Below are 19,859 nucleotides of genomic sequence, written 5' to 3'. Positions count from 1 at the left end.
TTTGGTTTGAATGGTAGATGTTTGGCATTTTGAATATTGTCCAGGTAATATTTTGACAGCATTATCATATTGGTCAAATATTTACTATCCTTAGTAATAGATGTGTGTATGAAAACGTTCTCTAATTTGTGTGTTACTGTTACATTCTAGATAGCGCAGGCGATAGAACATCACAAGTCCATTGGTATAGACCTTGTAGCAATGTGTATCAATGATATACTTGCACATGGAGCAGAACCTCTGTATTTCCTCGACTATTATGCTACGGGGAAGTTGAAGGTCAGTGTGGCAAGGGACGTCATTGAAGGAATCACTGAAGGTTGCAGACTGGCTGGTTGTGCTCTTGTTGGTAGGAAATCTGTTGCATTATATTTCCTTTACTGCTTCATACATACTGTAGAAAAGTGTTATACGCATAAGTTCCTGCAGTTCAATGTATATAGCAGTATCTATTTACTCTGTCTTGCCAGATGGCCAAGTTGACTAATAGTACTTTTGGCTGAAAAACTTTTCTACATATTTTACTGCACAGTCAAGTGTTTCTATAAATAAATAAAATCACTGGTTCAATTTATTTTTACTTTTTTGGAAACCACTGGGAAATAGAAGAACAGTTAAATCTGTCTTAGCAGTCACCTTTATAAAACGGTCGTTTGGCTTAAACAGACAGTCATCTAAGTTGAAGAATTGACTTTGTGTCCTAATTTTAACTTGTCTTTAGCAGTCACATGTCTTAAGCAAACAGATGGTATTGCTGCCTTGGCTGGCTGTTTAATACATGTTTTTCAAAATGAAAGTAAACAAATGAATAGGGATGTAACGATACATCGAACTATCGATGCATTGCGATACTAAGTGTCCCGATAGCATGCATCGATAGAAAAGTCACGATCCAATAACAATCGCTGATAGTTCCTTCAACAATCGATAGTTTCGATAGTTTTGAAATTTTTGTAAATACAGAAATAATTTATAATTTATAAACCAAGAAACAGAGCCAGCTTTCATTTGCGCCTCGGAAAATGTTTACGTCTCCATTACAATAATTACCCTCACGGAATTAAACTACCATAAAGGACTGAGAAGTCTGGGAGATAATTAATAAGTTTAGTTTCTTAGAAACTTTGATTAAATATATTTAAATAACCTGTTAATTTTAGATGAGAAAATGTACCATGGACATGGAGAAAGAAGGCTATATACTTGTATTATACAGCAGACTGTTCGGTAGGGCCCTTCATTTAGTGCTGGTACACCTTAATCCGATCTGTTAATTTTCGTCTTTTTTGATGCTTTGGGTTACTAAACATGTTGACATTCGCAACAAAATGGCTGATTCGTTTGAGTATACCTTGCATAGGTTTATTGTTTTACTTATTTTTCCAAAGCCAAGGAAGGCAAGAAATATTTAATGTTAGAATTATTTCTGTCCGTTTCAGTTATACAAACCTCTCAATGTGTGTTAACAGCAATTATAAACAGTGCCGTCTCTTACACTGTGTAACAATGCCAGTTGGTAGCTTTACTGTATAAAATATGATGGCCAATAACGATTGCAATAGTATCGCAATAGTAACCTGCAATAGAATAGTATCGCAATAGTTTTTAAGCAATATCAATAGTATTGCAATAGTCAAAATTGGCCTCAGTAGTCATCCCTACAAATGAAATAGAAATGGAGGTGTACAATGTACAATGATGAGCTTCTAAGTGATTGAGGAAAAAAAGCAAATTACAAAAATGAATATACCAGATAAATGGTTAGATTGATGGCATCCATAATCTCTGTTTAGGTTGGTATAATTATGTAAATTTTAGATTGTGTGTATTAATTGGATGAAGACTATTACGGATATTTGTTGACAATGTACAGGTGGGGAGACAGCAGAAATGCCGGGCATGTATCAGCAAGGAGACTATGATATCGCTGGGTTTGCTGTGGGTGCTGTAGAACGTAACAAGATTTTACCACGTGTTCAGAATATACGAGTCGGCGATGCTGTGATTGGGCTAGGATCGAGTGGTCTCCATAGTAACGGATTCAGCTTGGTTAGAAAACTTGTGGAAAAGCTTGAGTTGAGATATGATAAACCGTCGCCATTCAAAACTGGAAACAGTCTTGGTAAGTTATCGTAGGATATTTTGAGACATACAATGATAATGAAGAATATTTTTTACCAACTTAGGCTAACATAGATCTATGTTTTGTATAATTAAGAATAGAGCAATTTTGCAAATATTAGAAAATTTCAATTTCATCTGTTCTTACACAAAGGCAGACACAGTGAACCTCATTCATAAAACATATGTTTCCAGTCAACTTGCATGCATTTATATTTTCATAAATTCATACCCCCATAAGGTGGACATCATTATTAAAATCGTAACTATTTGATAAACAACATTGTGTCTGAAATCATTTGTCCTCCACCTCTGATTCATGTGGGAAAGTTGGCAGTTACTTGCAGAGAACAGGTATCTACTGGCATAGAATCCAGGAACGCTGGTTAGGTTAACTACCTGCTGTTAAAAGACTGAAATACTGTTGAAAAACTGTGTTAAACCCAAAACAAACAAACAAAATCGCACTTTCCCTCCATGTGTTGGTCCGTGTAAATTCTTGTCAGTGCTGTAACTCTGCCATCCATAAAGGGATTTTGAAATAACTTGGCATATATGTTCACCATAATGAGACGACATGTCATGCGCAAGACTGAGACTCCTAATTTTAAGGTCAAGGCCACACATAGAGGTCAAAGGTTCATGTCCGGTCCAAAACTCTGCCATCCATGAAGGGATTCTGAAATGACTTGGCATAAATGTTTACTATAATGACACAATGTGTCCTGCGCAAGACTCATAGCCCTAGCTCCAAGGTCAAGGTCATACTAAGAAGTCAAAGGTTAACAGGTGTCTGGTTCATAACTCTGCCAGTTATCAAGGGATTTGAAAATAATTTGACACAAATGTTAACCATATTGAGATGTGTCATATGGAATGATATTTAGGTAAATATTACACAATGCTTGCTGACTGTAACAATTTACTCACTGACACTCCCATTGTGCTTACTGGTATAGTAATCATGCATGCTGGCACCTTTAACATGCTTGTTGACAATGATACCATGTTTGACAATGATACCATGCTTGCTGACAATGATACCATGCGTGCTGGAAGTTACAACTTCTTTGCTGCCTAGACCCTGATGTCTATATCATAATTTCATTTGGCAAAATGACAGTGCTGTGTAGCGTATTGGAATATTTCAACATGCCGGGACTGTATATAAGCAACATTGCACAGTTACAATGCTCACAGAAGAAAATACACGATGTGACCACACAATATGAAAGATGCAATCAGCCACTAAGCAAGTTGAAAGTAAGCATAATGCAAAGTGCAACATTGCACGTCACATTTTGATACCAGGGGGCGCAAGTTCGTAGTTTTCACGAAAGGTAACGTATCCGTATCATTTACCTAAATATCATTCCACAGTGTCACATTAATGACCCTGGTCTTTCAGGTCAAGGTCACAAAATATGCAACCCTAAACTGTTTTGGCACATTTTGCACAGACAACTGTGGCATTTTTGGGCACACTGGAGGCATTCATCACTAATAGAGACAGCTCTTGTTTTTCATATAAAAGATTTCATTTGCAAAATGCTAACGCTTGAAAGTGAAGCTACTCTCATTTTGCTTGTGTATTAATCTTAATCTTAATCTGAACACATTATCAACCTTGAAAATTTATTTGTTTGCAGTGTTCTTATTTAGCCAAAAATATGGCCTCTACTCCTTCTCTCCCCCTCCACTATTTTTGACCAGCTGAAAGCAAATTTTATGTTTTAGTTCATAGGATAGATATCTTTCCAGGGATAAATATCTTACCCTTTTGAGTTTATATGAACTATAATCTGTTGCAGCCATAGGAAATAAGTAGGAGTAATGTTAATAGATCTTCTAGTTATAATAAAATCTTTATTTCCCCCCCCCCCCACCCCAACAACAACGTTGTAAGGGGGGTATACAGGTTTCAGGTTGTCCGTCTGTCAGTAGACACAATCTTGTGCGCACCATCTCTCCTCCTCCCCTTGACACAATTTAATGAGACTACACACAAGTGATCAGTAACAACAGTGGTTGTGCATGGGGCATGTTAGGTTCTTTCAGAAAAAAAATTGCAGAGTTACGGGACTTTTTTTTTTGTTTCTATACTATATGCATAGACACAATCTTCTGGGCACCATCTCTCCTCATCCCCTTGACACAATTTAATGAAACTTCACAAAAGTGATCAGTAACAACAGTAGTTGTGCATGGGGCATGTTAGGTTCTTTCAACAACAAAAATTGCAGAGTTATTGGACTTTGTTTCTTGTTAACATACTCTGTACATACAGTCTGCATATGCAGTCTTGTGCGCTCCTAAATCTTCTAAACCCTTGCACACAATTTAATGAAACTTCACACAAGTGATCAGTACCAACTGTAGTTGTGCATGGTGCATGTTACGTTCTTTTACGTTCTTTTAGATAAATATTCTGCATAGTATGGGACTTTGTTTTTTGTTACTATACTGTATACATACAGTCTATATACATACAGTCCACATAATTATGCAATCTTGTGTGTGTCAAATTGCAATGTACTATGTTAGTGCATGTGGGGGGTACATTCATCACCTTTAATGATAGCTCTAGTTTATTGAAAGTAACACAGATGTGACATGCGCCCTTACTTATCTCTAAAGCCTTCAATTTACAACTCTGTGACAACAATATACCTATATACAGTCATTTAGATTTCATGGATCATTTTCACTAAGCATTTCAAGAGAAATAACCAAATGTTGATCAATGTATCAAAATGCTTCCAGTTTATTCATCCAACAGGCGCTCGCATGTGTTAAAAAAAGAAAGAAATCAATAAAAACAAGTAAACAGCACTGGTGATATTGCTAAATGTGAGGAGTGAAAATATAACCACAAAAACATCTGCATCAGAAATTGACAATGAGAGCATTGAAAAACTTGCATCATGCAGAAATTGGCTTCGGCGTCACACCTTGGTTAAGTTTTTCGTACCAGTACACATTTTGACAAAGTCTTTTGAGATAAAGCTTTAAAACTTTCAACACTTGTTTACCATCACCATGTCCAGTTATAGGCAAGAGTACATAACTCCGTCAAGGATTTTGGCTGAATTATGACTTAGAAATCATGGTTAAGTTTTTCGTACTAGTTCATATAATCGTGTAAAGTTTTTGACATATGGCTTTGAAATTTTTGTCACTTGTTTAGTATAATAGTCTCTATCTGTAGGAAAGAGGACATATCTCTTTGAATAGTCGAGCACCCTGTCATTCCGACACCTCTTGTTTAATCATAATATAACTTCAGTTTGCTATATTTTCATTAGCTTTGAGTGTATGGCCTTGGAAAAAAATAGGGCTGTCATTGATTGGGTCTTAGGCGTATCGACGATACCGATATATCAGAAGACAAATATCGACGATACATCGATATATTGATTATTAAGTTAGATTAACAACCTATTTGTTCATATGCATACTATATACCTTCCTGTAAATGCTATTTTAAGTTTTATTGCCTACTTTCCATATTTCTGTTTGATTGTGTTGTATTTGTATTTATGAAATAAAAGAAATACATAAAAATTAATAGCATCTTTCATTAGCTCGACTATTCGAAGAATAGTCTAGCTATTCTACTCACCCTGGCGTCGGCGTCGGCGTCGGCGTCGGCGTCGGCGTCGGCGTCGGCGTCGGCGTCGGCGTCACACCTTGGTTAAGTTTTTGCATGCAAGTACATACAGCTATCATTTAAAGGCATATAGCTTTGAAACTTATTTATTCTTTTTCTAGGTCAATTACCTACCTCTCTGGGTCAAGTCCCATAACTCTGACATGTATTTTGAGCAAATTATGCCCCCTTTTGGACTTAGAAAATTTTGGTTAAAGTTTTACATGCAAGTTACTATCTCCAAAACTAATGCAGATATTGAATTGAAACTTCACATGTGTCTTCGGGGTTATAAAACTAGTTGATAGCACCAAGTCCCATAACTCTGACCTTCATTTTGGCCAAATTATGCCCCCTTTTGGACTTAGAAAATTCTGGTTAAAGTTTTGCGTGCAAGTACATACAGCTATTACTAAAAGGCATATAGATTTGAAACTTATTTTTTCTTTTTCTAGATCAATTACCTACCTCACTGGGTCAAGTCCCATAACTCTGACATGTATTTTGAGCAAATTATGCCCCCTTTTGGACTTAGAAAATTCTGGTTAAAGTTTTACATGCAAGTTACTATCTCCAAAACTAATGCAGATATTGAATTGAAACTTCACATGTGTCTTTGGGGTTATAAAACTAGTTGATAGCACCAAGTCCCATAACTCTGACCTTCATTTTGGCCAAATTATGCCCCCTTTTGGACTTAGAAAATTCTGGTTAAAGTTTTGCGTGGAAGTACATACAGCTATTACTAAAAGGCATATAGATTTGAAACTTATTTTTTCTTTTTCTAGATCAATAACCTTCCTCACTGGGTCAAGCCCCATAACTCTGACATGTATTTTGGCCAAATTATGCCCCCTTTTGGACTTAGAAAATTCTGGTTAAAGTTTTGCGTGCAAGTACATACAGCTATTACTAAAAGGCATATAGATTTGAAACTTATTTTTTCTTTTTCTAGGTCAATTACCTACCTCACTGGGTCAAGTCCCATAACTCTGACACGTATTTTGGGCAAATTATACCCCCTTTTGGACTTAGAAAATTCTGGTTAAAGTTTTACATGCAAGTAACTATCTCCAAAACTACTACAGATATTAAATTGAAACTTCACATATGTCTTCGGGGTTATAAAACTAGTTGATAGCACCAAGTCCCATAACTCTGACATGTATTTTGGGCAAATTATGCCCCCTTTTGGACTTAGAAAATCCTGGTTAAAGTTTTGCGTGCAAGTACATACAGCTATTACCAAAAGGCATATAGCTTTGAAACTTATTTATTCTTTTTCAAGGTCAATTACCAACCTCACTGGGTCAAGTTCCATAACTCTTAACATGTATTTTGAGCAAATTATGCCCCCTTTTGGACTTAGAAAATTCTGGTTAAAGTTTAACATGCAAGTTACTATCCCCAAAACTAATGCAGATATTGAATTGAAACTTAACATGTTTCTTCGGGTTATAAAACTAGTTGATAACATCAAGTCCCATAACTCTGATATGTATTTTAGTCAAATTATGTCCCCTTTCGAACTTAAAACTCTTTTGATATTTAACATTTTGGGTAATAATTTCCTGCTTCTGTGACAATATTTCGAATAGTCGAGCTTGGCTGTCTTACGGACAGCTCTTGTTTTTATTTTGCCTTCACTCCTTTTTTGCATTTATCCAAATTTACAACTTTGTGAACTTTAGTTATTTTTTAGGGTCTGAGTGTTTATTTGGGTAATTTTTTCTCTCTGTAAAATATCGATTTTTGAAAATGGGAATCGATAATCGATCGACAAAAAAATATCGTCGATACATCGATATCGTTTCTATCAATGACAGCCCTAGAAAAAAATAAGTTGAAAATGACTGTCTACCAATCTCTCCGACTACACCTCCAGGAAAGAGAACATTCGTACACATGTTGTTTTTTTTTCAAGGATGGCACAGTTGAAAAAGTTTGTTGATAATGTTCCAGTCATGTGATTTTGATGAAATGCAGAAAGGAACTTGATAGTTTGTTAGTATCTGTAATTTACACATGTATTTGTATATGGACTTCTATCATAATTGTCCATTCTGTCTTTTTACCCGTTGCAGGAGATGACCTTTTAACCCCGACCAGAATATACGTGAATTCCGTGCTACCATTGATGAAGACTGGAGATGTTAAAGCTTTTGCCCACATCACTGGGGGAGGTCTGATAGAGAATATACCCAGAATCCTCCCAGACGGACATAGAGTTAGGCTAGATGCCAGTAAATGGAACATGCCTCCCGTGTTTGGCTGGCTTTCAGAAAAGGTTAGTTTTATAACAGATGCCATTTCAAAAATATTTGATGTATTAAGTGTTCAAATGAGGTATGCTGTTGTTTATTGTTTTGCATGATGATTTAAAGAAGACACATCTCCTCACCTACTACATATGGAGAAGATGGCCAAATGTTTTTGAGTATAATTTTGAATTATGATCCAAATGTTTTGGTCAACTTCCCCACATGTAGTTGTTGTGCAGATGTGTCTTGTTTAAACTTTATGAAGAATTTGAATGATACTGAAAATGTATTTTCCAGCTGGGATAAGTGTGAAAAGTGGCATGTGATGACTGAAAATGTATTTTTCTGCTGGGGTAAGTGTGAAAAGTGGCATGTGATGACTGAAAATGTATTTTCCAGCTGGGATAAGTGTGAAAAGTGGCATGTGATGAGACTTTAACAAAGATAGCACCAGTAAACTGATTTTACTTGATAAATCTCTTCATGACAAGACAAATGTACAGACAGATTGCTGTTGTTTTATTTTAGGGTAATATCCCAGAGAGTGAGATGGCCAAGACATTTAACTGTGGTATTGGGGCAGTACTTATTGTTGACCAGTCACTAGCCAGTCAGATTGTGGAACAGCTCTCTAGTAATGGAGAAACAGCAGCTGTGATTGGATCTGTGGAGAAACAAACGGGTATATTTAAAGCGTTACTCAAAGAGTTACTATAGCCGTAATCGCTAACATGAATTATGTTGACAGGAATTTTGGCATGTCTAAATTCTAAAATTAAACTTTTTTTTTATTTAATAAAAAAAATTATTCATGTGTTGGGATGCTATTCAGCCCATGTAATCTTAAAGATATGGTCATATAAATCATTGTGATTTAACAGTAAATGATGTGATTTGTTCATACTTGGCAATATAGTCAAATTTAGTTAAGCCATTTTCAACCTCATTTACTTAGAGAAGTTCTCCGTTATCTTTTTAACATAACAGAATTACTAGAAAAAAAAGGTTTTAAACCTTATCATGCTCACCAGGACAAAATTTATTCTGCCTTTGCGACCAGTGTAGATATTGATCAACCTGCACATCTGTGCAGTCTGATCAAGATCTGCTCTGTTCGCTGTTCAGTCAGTATCTTTTTTAAAAGTACTCCTTTAAACAGTTAATGGTACTGTCCAAATTGAAAGATGCGTAAGTTCATTATAGGACTTTAGCAGGGAAAGGGTAAAGATAAATAAATGAAATAGTTCTAAAAGAAGAATGATTGTATTGTAGGAGAGCGACGCGTGATCATAGAGAAACTGCAGTCTGCCCTGATACAGTGCTGGAGGCATGTTCCTGGTGTGAGCAGGAAAAAGAGAGTTGGTGTACTTATATCTGGCTCAGGTAGGTGTCGACTTTATTTTGTTTTAATGGTTTAACATACCTCTGGAAAAAGTTGGGGTATTAAGCTGGGTAGGTGTGTGTACCACTTGTGTCAAAGAGGAGATTCACCCAGTACATCAGTTTAAATCTTTCAAACAATTTCTTCATGTCATTATAATTGAGCCGTGCCATGAGAAAACCAACATAGTGGGTATGCGACCAGCATGGATCCAGACCAGCCTGCGCATCCGCGCAGTCTGGTCAGGCTCCATGCTGTTCGCTAACAGTTTCTCCAATTCCAATAGGCTTTAAAAGCGAACAGCATGGAGCCTGGCCTGGAGTTTGGCACTATTCCATGTTTTTGCCTTTTTTATTGGCATCATTCACTGTTACTATTCATGTATAGAGGTTTGCCTAACACAATAGCTGCATCTGTGTTGTCTAAGTCAAGGGGAAAAGATTGTTAAGATGACAATGTATTTAAAGGTTCCTTACTTTGTCGAATATTCAAATTATTGTACCCCCCGACAACAAAGTTGTAAGAGGGGGTATACTGGTTTCAGGTTGTCTGTCTGTCTGGCCGTCTGTCCGTCTGTCCGTAGACGCAATCTTGTGCGCACCATCTCTCCTTATCCCCTTGACAGAATTTAATGATACTTCACACAAGTGATCAGTACCAACAGTAGTTGTGCATGGGGCATGTTAGGTTCTTTTAGAAAAAAAATTGGCAGAGTTATGGGACTTTGTTTTTTTGTTACTATACTATATACATAGACACAATCTTGTGCGCACCATCTCTCCTCATCCCCTTGACACAATTTAATGAAACTTCACACAAGTGATTAGTACCAACAGTAGTTGTGCATGGGGCATGTTAGGTTCTTTTAGAAAAAAATTTGCAGAGTTATGGGACTTTGTTTTTTTGTTACTATACTATATACATAGACACAATCTTGTGCACACCATCTCTCCTCATCCCCTTGACACAATTTAATGAAACTTCACACAAGTGATCAGTAACAACAGTAGTTGTGCATGGGGCATGTTAGGTTCTTTCAGAAAAAAAAATTGCAGAGTTATGGGACTTTGTTTCTTGTTAACATACTATGTACATACAGTCTGCATACGCAATCTTGTGCGTGCCTAATCTGCCAAACCCTTACACACAATTTTATGAAACTTCACACAAGTGATCAGTACCAACCCTAGTTGTGCATGGTGCATGTTACATTCTTTTAGATAAATATTCTGCATAGTTATGGGACTTTGTTTTTTGTTACTATACTGTATACATACAGTCTATATACATACAGTCCACATAATTATACAATCTTGTGTGCGTCAGATTGCAATGTACTGTGTCAGTGCATGCTGGGGGTACATTCATCACCTTTAGTGATAGCTCTAGTTATTCTTTCTTTTGTCTTTTGTGTCAAGTGTAGCAATGTTGTATATGCCTATACATCAGATATTCTTTGTTTTTAGCTCACCTGAGCAATGCTGAGGTGAGTTTTTCTGATCGCTCAGTGTTCGGCGTCTGTTGTCTGTCTGTCGTCCGTCAACATTTAGCTTGTGTATGCTATAGAGGCTGTATTTTTCTACTGATCTTCATGAAATTTGATCAGAATGATTGCCTTGATGGAATCTAGGTTGAGTTCGAATATGGGTTATCTTGGATCAAAACCTAGGTCAAATCAAAGAAAAGTCTTGTGTATGCAATAGAGGCTGTATTAATGTCTCCCACCACACAGTGGTGTGGGAGACATATTGATTTACTCCAGTCTGTGTGTGTGTCTGTGTGTCTATCACAAAGCTTGTCCGCACTCTTAAGTCGAACATTTCTCATCTGATTTTCACCAAACTTGAACCAAATGTGTTTGACCATACGACCTCGGCCAAGTTCGATAACTAGCCAAATCGGTCCAGGCGTCTTGGAGTTATGGCCCTTGAATTACCTAAAATCGGTCTTTTTACTCTTGTCCGCACTCTAATTCAAATATTTCTCATCCAGTCTTCACCAAACTTGAACAAAATGTGTTTGACCATAAGACCTCGGCCAAGTTCGATACCTAGCCAAATCGGTCCAGGCATTTTGGAGTTACGGCCCTTGAATTATCGAAAAATTGGCCTTTTTACTCATGTCCGCACTCTTAATCAAACATTTCTCATCCGATCTTCACCAAACTTGAACAAAATGTGTTTGACCATGAGACCTCAGCCAAGTTTGATAACTAGCCAAATCGGTCAAGGCATTTTGGAGTTACGGCCCTTGAATTACTGAAAAATCGGCCTTTTTACTCTTGTCTGCACTCTAAGTCGAACATTTCTCATCCGATCTTCACCAAACTTGAACAAAATGTGTTTGACCATGAGACCTCGGCCAAGTTCGATAACTAGCCAAATCGTTCCAGGCATTTTAGAGTTACAGCCCTTGAATTACCGGAAAAATCCGTCTGTTTACTCTTGTCCGCTAAGTCGAACATTTCTCATCCGATCTTCACCAAACTTGAATAAAATGTGTTTGGCCATAAGACCTTACCCAAGTTCGATAACTTGCCAAATCCGCCCAGGCACTTCTGATTTATGGCCCTTGAATTACTGATTGGATCCACTCATCCAGACCATCTAATTGGATCCACTCGTCTAAAACATCTAGAGAAACTAACATTTTTCATAGGGGCAGTTGTGGGACACATGCACTTTTCTCAAAAGCATCTCTAGTTTTCAGTTGATCTTCATGAAATTTGGTCAGAATGATTGCCTTGATGAAATCTAGGTCGAGTTTGAGTATGGGTCATCTTGGTTCAAAATCTAGGTCATAAGGTCAAATCAAAGAAAACCTTGTGTATGCGATAGAGGCTGTATTTTTCAATTGATCTTCATGGAATTTGGTCAGAGTGACTGTCTTGATGAAATCTAGGTCGAGTTTGAATATGGGTCATCTGGGGTCAAAAACTAGGTCACTAGGTCATATCAAAGGAAATACTTGTTGATCCCCCCGCCAAAGGCAAAGGGGATATTAGAAATGCTCTCCGTCCGTGCGTGCGTGCGTGCGTCCGCAACGATCTTTGTCCGGAGCATAACTCCAAAAGTACTGGAGGGATTTTCTTCAAACTTCATACACTGATAGAACACATTGGGAGGAAGTGCAGTGTGCAAGAACAATAACTCTACCTTGCCTATTTTTTGAGTTATTCCCCTTTATCTTATTTTCTTAAAAAAAAAATTTCCGGAGCATAACTCCAAAAGTACTGGAGGGATTTTCTTCAGACTTCATACACTGATAGAACACATTGGGAGGAAGTGCAGTGTGCAAGAACAGTAACTCTACCTTGCCTATTTTTTGAGTTATTCCCCTTTATCTTATTTTCTTAAAAAAATTTGTCCGGAGCATAACTCCAAAAGTACTGGAGGGATTTTCTTCAAACGTCATACACTGATAGAACACATTGGGAGGAAGTGCAGTGTGCAAGAACAATAACTCTGCCTTGCCTATTTTTTGAGTTATTCCCCTTTATCATATTTTCTTAAAAAAATTGTCCGGAGCATTTCTTCTTCATGCATGGAGGGATTTTGATATAACTTGGCACAAATGTTCACCACCACGAGACAGAATGTCATGCGCAAGATCCAGGTCCCTAGGTCTAAGGTCAAGGTCACACTTAGAGGCCAAAGGTCAGATACAAGAATGACATTGTCCGAAGCATTTCTTCTTCATGCATGGAGGGATTTTGATGTAACTTGGCACAATTATACACCATCATGAGACGAAGTGTCATGCGCAGTTCCCTTCTTTAGAATTACCTCCCTTTGTTGTTACTTTAAATAGCTTTTATTGTAACTTTTTCATTACTAGTCGTAGGGAAAAATCGAGACCACTTTTCTGTAGTAAAACATGCATGCTACATCCAATTTTGAGGTGTATTTTGACCAATCTCTACCTGGTAAAGATTCTTTTGTGGACTTGCAATTTTTTTTTTTTTTTTTCTTTTTTTTTTTAAGATTAACTTCCCTTAGTTGTTACTATAAATAACTTATATTGTAACATTTTTATAATTGACCATAGGGAAAAAACAAGACCACTTTTCTGTGGTACAACATGGATGTTACTTTCCAATTTTACGTGTATTTTAAGATATCTCTACCTGGTAAGGAGTTTTTTGTGGACTTAGAAAAACAAAAGACTTACAATGATTACTAAACAACCACAAAATTAAAATTCCATTTGCAAATACAGCTGCAAGAGTAAAGAAATTTGCTGTGACGGGCATATATTGTGACATTCTGGCACTCGTGTTCCCTGTTAGCTTTCCATTCCTTCTTTTTACAGTAGCCATATAGAAAAACATCATAGCTATACTGTTCATGAAAATTAATAAAATTTAGCAGTAAACCACCTCACCACTGACTTATTCTTTCTTCCACATCTTTAAAACCCCTGATGCGGACCACAACTAAATGGTTCTTCAAAGCTTTCCCCAAAATTAATACTTTCAGACACTAACTTGCCAGGAACTTTAGCCTTCAGTTATAATATGCCCGGCGGGGGGATTGGCCATGTCTAACATGGCTCTTGTTTAAACTTAAGATATTACATTTTTGGTCCAATCCTAATGAAAATTGTCCAGAATAATTGTTTCCATGAAATCACAAGGTCAAACATGTTTACACTGTTATGGTGTGTTTCTCAGGTGAGCGACCTAGGGCCATCTTGGCCCTCTTGTTTTATGGTTTTGTATGTGTTTTATTATTCAAAGTAACAGCTCTGCTTTCCTGGTTATCATTATGTAGTTCATGTTGATTTCAGGTACCAATTTGCAGGCATTGATAGATTTCACACGTGATGCTTCAAACTTCAGTGCTGCCGAGCTAGTGCTTGTGATCTCAAACAAGCCAGATGTTCCAGGTCTTAAACGAGCAGAAAAGGCTGGTATTGCTACCAAGGTTTGTATAGTTCTTGTGATCTCAGACAAGCTAGAAGGGGTCTCCATGGCAGAGTGGTTAAGGTTGCTGACCTCAAATCACTTGCCCCTCATCGTGGGTTCGAGCCTCACTCGTGGCGTCAAATTCTTTATGTGAGGAAGCCATCCAGCTGGCTTGCAGAAGGTTGGCGGTTCTACTTGGGTGCCAACTCATGATGAAATAGTGCACGGAGGAGCATCTGGGTCTTCCTGCACCATCAAAGCAGGGAAGTCATATGACCTATAATTGTGTCAGTGCGACATTAAACCCAAGAAGAAACAAAAACAAGACAGATGTCCCAGGTTTTAAACAAGCAGAAAAGGCTGGTATTGCCTTCAAAGTTTGTATAGTTCCTGTGATCTTAAAACCCCCCAGATATTCCAGGTATGAAATTAGCAGAAAAGGCTGGTATTGTAACTAAGGTTTAAATAGTTTTTGTGCTTTCAAACATACCAGATATTCCAGGATGTAAACAGGATGAAAAATTTGTTTATGCTGCAATGTTTGTTAACCAGGTTTTCAACGAAATTCGTTGAAAACCTGAGTTATTAGATTGGGGTATGTCGGTCGGGCGGGCGGGTGGATGGCGGCGTCAAACTGGTGTTTCCGGTCAATAACTTTTGTTTCGGTAAAGATATTTGAATAAAACTTGGTATGTATGTAGCTTATATCAAGACAAAGGCTGGGATTGATTTTAGGGTTTCTGGGGTCAAGGTCATGGTCACTGTTACTTAAAATAGAAAATGGGTTTCCGGTCATTAACTTAACTTAGGAATGAGCTATTATGATGAAACTTGGTGTATAGAAAACTTACATAAAGTTGTAGCTTGGGATTGATTTTGGGGTTTCTGGGATCAATGTCAAGGTCATTGTTACTAAAAATAGGGTTAGGGTTAGCATATCTTCTACATGCATGGAGGGATTTTGATGAAAGTTGGCACAATTGTTCACCATCATGAGACGGAGTGTCCTGCGCAAGAACTAGGTCCCTAGGTATAAGGTCAAGGTCACACTTAGAGGTCAAAGGATACAAGAATGAAAACTTTGTCCGGAGCATATCTTCTTCATGCATAGAGGGATTTTGATGTAACTTGGCACAATTATACACCATCATGAGACGAAGTGTCTTGCGCAGTTCCCTTCTTTAGAATTACTTCCCTTTATTGTTACTATAAATAGCTTATATTGTAACTTTTTCATTACTAGACGTAGGGAAAAATCGAGACCACTTTTCTGTAGTACAACATGCATGTTACATCCAATTTTGAGGTGTATTTTGACCAATCTCTACCTGGTAAGGATTTCTGTGTGGACTTACAATTTTTATTTTTTTTTAAAGATTAACTTCCCTTAGTTGTTACTATAAATAACTTATATTGTAACTTTTTTATAATTGACCGTAGGGAAAAACCAAGACCACTTTTCTGTGGTACAACATAGTTGTTACTTTCTAATTTTAGGTGTATTTTAAGGTATCTCTACCTGGTAAGGAGTTTTTTTGTGGACTTACAAAAACAAAAGAATTACAGTGATTACTAAACAACCACAAAATTAAAATTACATCTGCAAATACAGGTGCTAGAGTAAAGAAATTTGCTGCGACGGGCGTATATTGTGACATTCTGGCACTCTTGTTTATTCTTATGAAAAGTGTTGAAAACCTGGTTTCGTGGCATTGCCGCGTTTCTTGTTAACATTAAGAAAGAGAATATGACTATTAAATGTCATATTTTGAAACGACATTAATATCCCAGTAAGAAGTCTGACCAAGGCATGAAAGGTACCGTTTTGTATTTTACATATGGGATGTTGATTGGTGTCCAATTGCCTTGTTTTTTTTGCTTGTGTGTGAAATCAAACAGGAGGGGTTTGTCATACACTTAGGGAGATATAATTATGTTGAGGATATCCTTTATTAATATTTATGTCTCCCACCACGCAGTGGTGTGGGAGACATATCGATTTACTCCAGTCTGTGTGTGTGTGTCTGTCACAAAGCTTGTCCGCACTCTAAGTCGAACAATTCTCATCCAATTTTCACCAAACTTGAACAAAATGTGTTTGACAATAAGAGCTCGGCCAAGTTCGATAACTAGCCAAATCGGTCCAGGCATCTTGGAGTTATGGCCCTTGAATTACCAAAAATCGGCCTTTTTACTCTTGTCCGCACTCTAATTCAAACATTTCTCATCCGATCTTCACCAAACTTGAACAAAATGTGTTTGACCATGAGACCTTGGCCAAGTTCGATAACTAGCCAAATCGGTCAAGGCATTTTGGAGTTACGGCCCTTGAATTATCGAAAAATTGGCAGCTTTACTCTTGTCCGCACTCTTAAGTCGAACATTTCTCTTCTGATCTTCACCAAACTTGAACAAAATATGTTTGACCATGAGACCTCGGCCAGGTTTGATAACTAGCAAAATCAGTTTAGGCATTTTGGAGTTACGGCCCTTGAATTATCAAAAAATTGGCAGTTTTACTTTTGTCCGTACTCTAAGTCGAACATTTCTCATCCGATCTTCACCAAACTTGAACAAAATATGTTTGACCATGAGACCTCGGCCAGGTTTGATAACTAGCCAAATTGGTCAAGGCATTTTGGAGTTACGGCCCTTGAATTACCGAAAAATCCGCCTTTTTACTCTTGTCCGCTCTCTAAATCCAACATTTCTCATCCGATCTTCACTAAACTTGAACAAAATGTGTTTGGCCATAAAACCTTAGCCAAGTTCGATAACTAGCCAAATCCACCCAAGCACTTTTGATTTATGGCCCTTGAATTACTGATTGGATCCACTCATCCAGACCATATAATTGGATCCACTCGTCTAAACCATCTAAAGAAACTAGACATTTTACATAGGGGCAGTTGTGGGAGACATGCGCTTTTCTCAAAAGCATCTCTAGTTTTCCTCCTTTTTGTAGGTGATAAGCCATAAGAACTATGGTAGTAGAGAAGAGTTTGATGATGCGTTACATCACAGTCTTGTAGCTGCAGGAGTGGAAATCGTGTGCCTTGCTGGTTTCATGAGGATTCTCTCTGGTATGTTTTACTTAGTGCATTATAAAAGCTTTGTTCAAGAAACAACGTCTAGGACAGCAGCCGGAGTGATTAAATATCCAAGCATCTGTACAGTGGATTGTGGTATATCAAACAATAAACCACAAGACGATTTTGCTCTTTAAATCTTGCATGCGCATAGGAATTTCATGATAAAAATATGCTACATTCATCCTACAATATAGGTAGTCCTAAAGACTTTGCTTCAGGTATCGATGTTACAAGCTTAAAAATGCAAATGTAGAATGCTTGATGTATTTAATTTGACTTTCTATATCAATGAGGCAGGGTTAAAAATACAGTAATTATTATAGTAGAATAATGTGGTATGAAACTGCATGAGAATTAATGATTTTCAGTATTGGTCATTTACCTTTAGAACAAGAATGAGGCTGTTGTTAAAGTGGGATTATATGCATTTTTCAAGTAAAAATCAAGCTTAAATAGATGTGTAAGTAAAAAGGGTGGAGGAAATTATAGCTTTTAACCCAACATACCAAACTCTTCCTTTTACCAGTACAAAATAATAAGTTTCCAAATATGACTTTTCTTATTTTGACTGGGGCAGTCTTTTTAAAAAAACGTCAAACTGCAAGCCGGAGTTGCTTTCCTTCTACTTCAGAAATTTCCATTTTCAGGTAAGGGAGATCATTGCGCAGAAGATAGGAAAAAAATATCTATTATTTTATCTGTCCGATTTCTTTACTTTTAAAGCATCAACTTCAGATACTAATGTGGCATTATCGTTAATTTAACACATCTAAATGCACAGCAACCGAAAATTGCTTTTATAGAACACTCGCCCAAAACAAACTATTAAATTTTGCAGTATTAGATGTGCGTAATGCCACTTTAATCAAGTTTCAGTGTAAAAGTGACACAAAAATGCTAACCCTACACAAAGAAGTATAAAATACACAGAATGGCAACTGGCTGTAATCTCGCGTGAGCTCGTGTCAGAGCGTGATTCGGCGTTATCTTACTAAAAACAAACATCGGCGAGCATGGAGTTACAATTTGTACCTTTAAAACTACATTTAAAATACATGTTAGCTTCTAAAACAAAATTAGTTTAATGTGAAATGGTCTTAAGACACGAAGTACACGTTTTTTTTTGCCATCGAAAGAAGCGTGGTCATACGGTGATAATTATTTTACCGATGAATAATTGCTTTCGCATACAAAATGGCGCGTGGAGAAAGCGCCACTTCGGTAAACGAGATCTCGTTTTTTTGTCACGGGAGGTTGGCGAGATTTGCTCTATATGCCTTTCAAGTTGCCAATCTATTTATTTTTATAGCTCTTTGCCCTACAATATATCAACATACTTGTAATTAAGAAATGAAGCTTTAGCTTTATTATTTTACCAGGTAAGTTGATAGTCCTGACCTAGATATTATAAAATACTTGCATCATGGTTTACCTGTAGACTGGCTCCTGTCCCTATGTTTGTTCTTATTTACATATCAGTTTTCTTCATTAAGAGGGAAGTAACTTCAGAGGGTTGTTTCTACATTGACATTTTTTATTGCCCCTGGCTCCAAACATACATGTAGGTATGGTTCAGCCATCAGATAAAATTGTGCTATTTTAGAGGCTTAAAATTTTCTAATAAAATGTTTCCAGTATTTATGTAAAAAATAACCATGCAGCCAGGGAGCCAGGCTAGGTTTACCTGCAGTGTCATTATGACTGAATTCTCTCTTTGATATTCTTCAACTGAGGAAGAGGTGTGGCTATAAGTTAGAGAACATGTCCTAGGTCCCGGCTACATATAGAATACTGAAGGCTAGCTATAACCTGTACTTAAAGTTAGAGAACATGTCGTAGTTCCTGCCTACATATAGAATACCGAAGGCGTGGCTATAAGCCATACTCTTAAGTTAGAGAACATGTCTTAGGTCCCGCCTACATATAGAATACCGGAGGCGTGGCTATAAGCCATACTCTTAAGTTAGAGAACATGTCTTAGGTCCTGCCTACATATAGAATACCGAAGGCGTGGCTATAAGCCATACTCTTAAGTTAGAGAACATGTCTTAGGTCCCGCCTACATATAGAATACCGAAGGCGTGGCTATAAGCCATACTCTAAGAGAATATGTCTTAGGTCCCGCCTACATATAGAATACCGAAGGCGTGGCTATAAGCCATACTCTAAGTTAGAGAACATGTCTTAGGTCCCGCCTACATATAGAATACCGAAGGCGTGGCTATAAGCCATACTCTAAGTTAGAGAACATGTCTTAGGTCCCGCCTACATATAGAATACCGAAGGCGTGGCTATAAGCCATACTCTAAGTTAGAGAACATGTCTTAGGTCCCGCCTACATATAGAATACCGAAGGCGTGGCTATAAGCCATACTCTAAGTTAGAGAACATGTCTTAGGTCCCGCCTACATATAGAATACCGAAGGCGTGGCTATAAGCCATACTCTAA

General features: G+C 37.4%; 1 protein-coding gene across 2 annotated transcripts in view; it reads left to right on the top strand.

The window, feature by feature from the left end:
• The window catches only part of LOC123526837 (trifunctional purine biosynthetic protein adenosine-3-like), a 59,036-nt gene that overhangs the window by 27,836 nt on the left and 11,341 nt on the right, over positions 1-19,859 (top strand). For both annotated transcript variants that reach the window (XR_008367086.1, XM_053523411.1), the window contains exons 14-20: positions 151-349; positions 1,874-2,122; positions 7,855-8,057; positions 8,560-8,713; positions 9,304-9,414; positions 14,201-14,337; positions 17,284-17,401. Coding sequence is in view for 1 of the 2 variants with exons in the window: in XM_053523411.1 (XP_053379386.1) it covers positions 151-349; positions 1,874-2,122; positions 7,855-8,057; positions 8,560-8,713; positions 9,304-9,414; positions 14,201-14,337; positions 17,284-17,401 (1,171 nt within the window). In the remaining variant the exon portion in view is untranslated. The remainder of the gene's footprint in view (positions 1-150; positions 350-1,873; positions 2,123-7,854; positions 8,058-8,559; positions 8,714-9,303; positions 9,415-14,200; positions 14,338-17,283; positions 17,402-19,859) is intronic.

This window comes from Mercenaria mercenaria, chromosome 14 (genome assembly GCF_021730395.1).
Source record: "Mercenaria mercenaria strain notata chromosome 14, MADL_Memer_1, whole genome shotgun sequence".
NCBI lineage: Eukaryota > Metazoa > Mollusca > Bivalvia > Venerida > Veneridae > Mercenaria > Mercenaria mercenaria.
The sequence above is the reverse complement of the archived record's forward strand: the minus strand, read 5'-3'. Positions and strand labels throughout refer to the sequence as shown.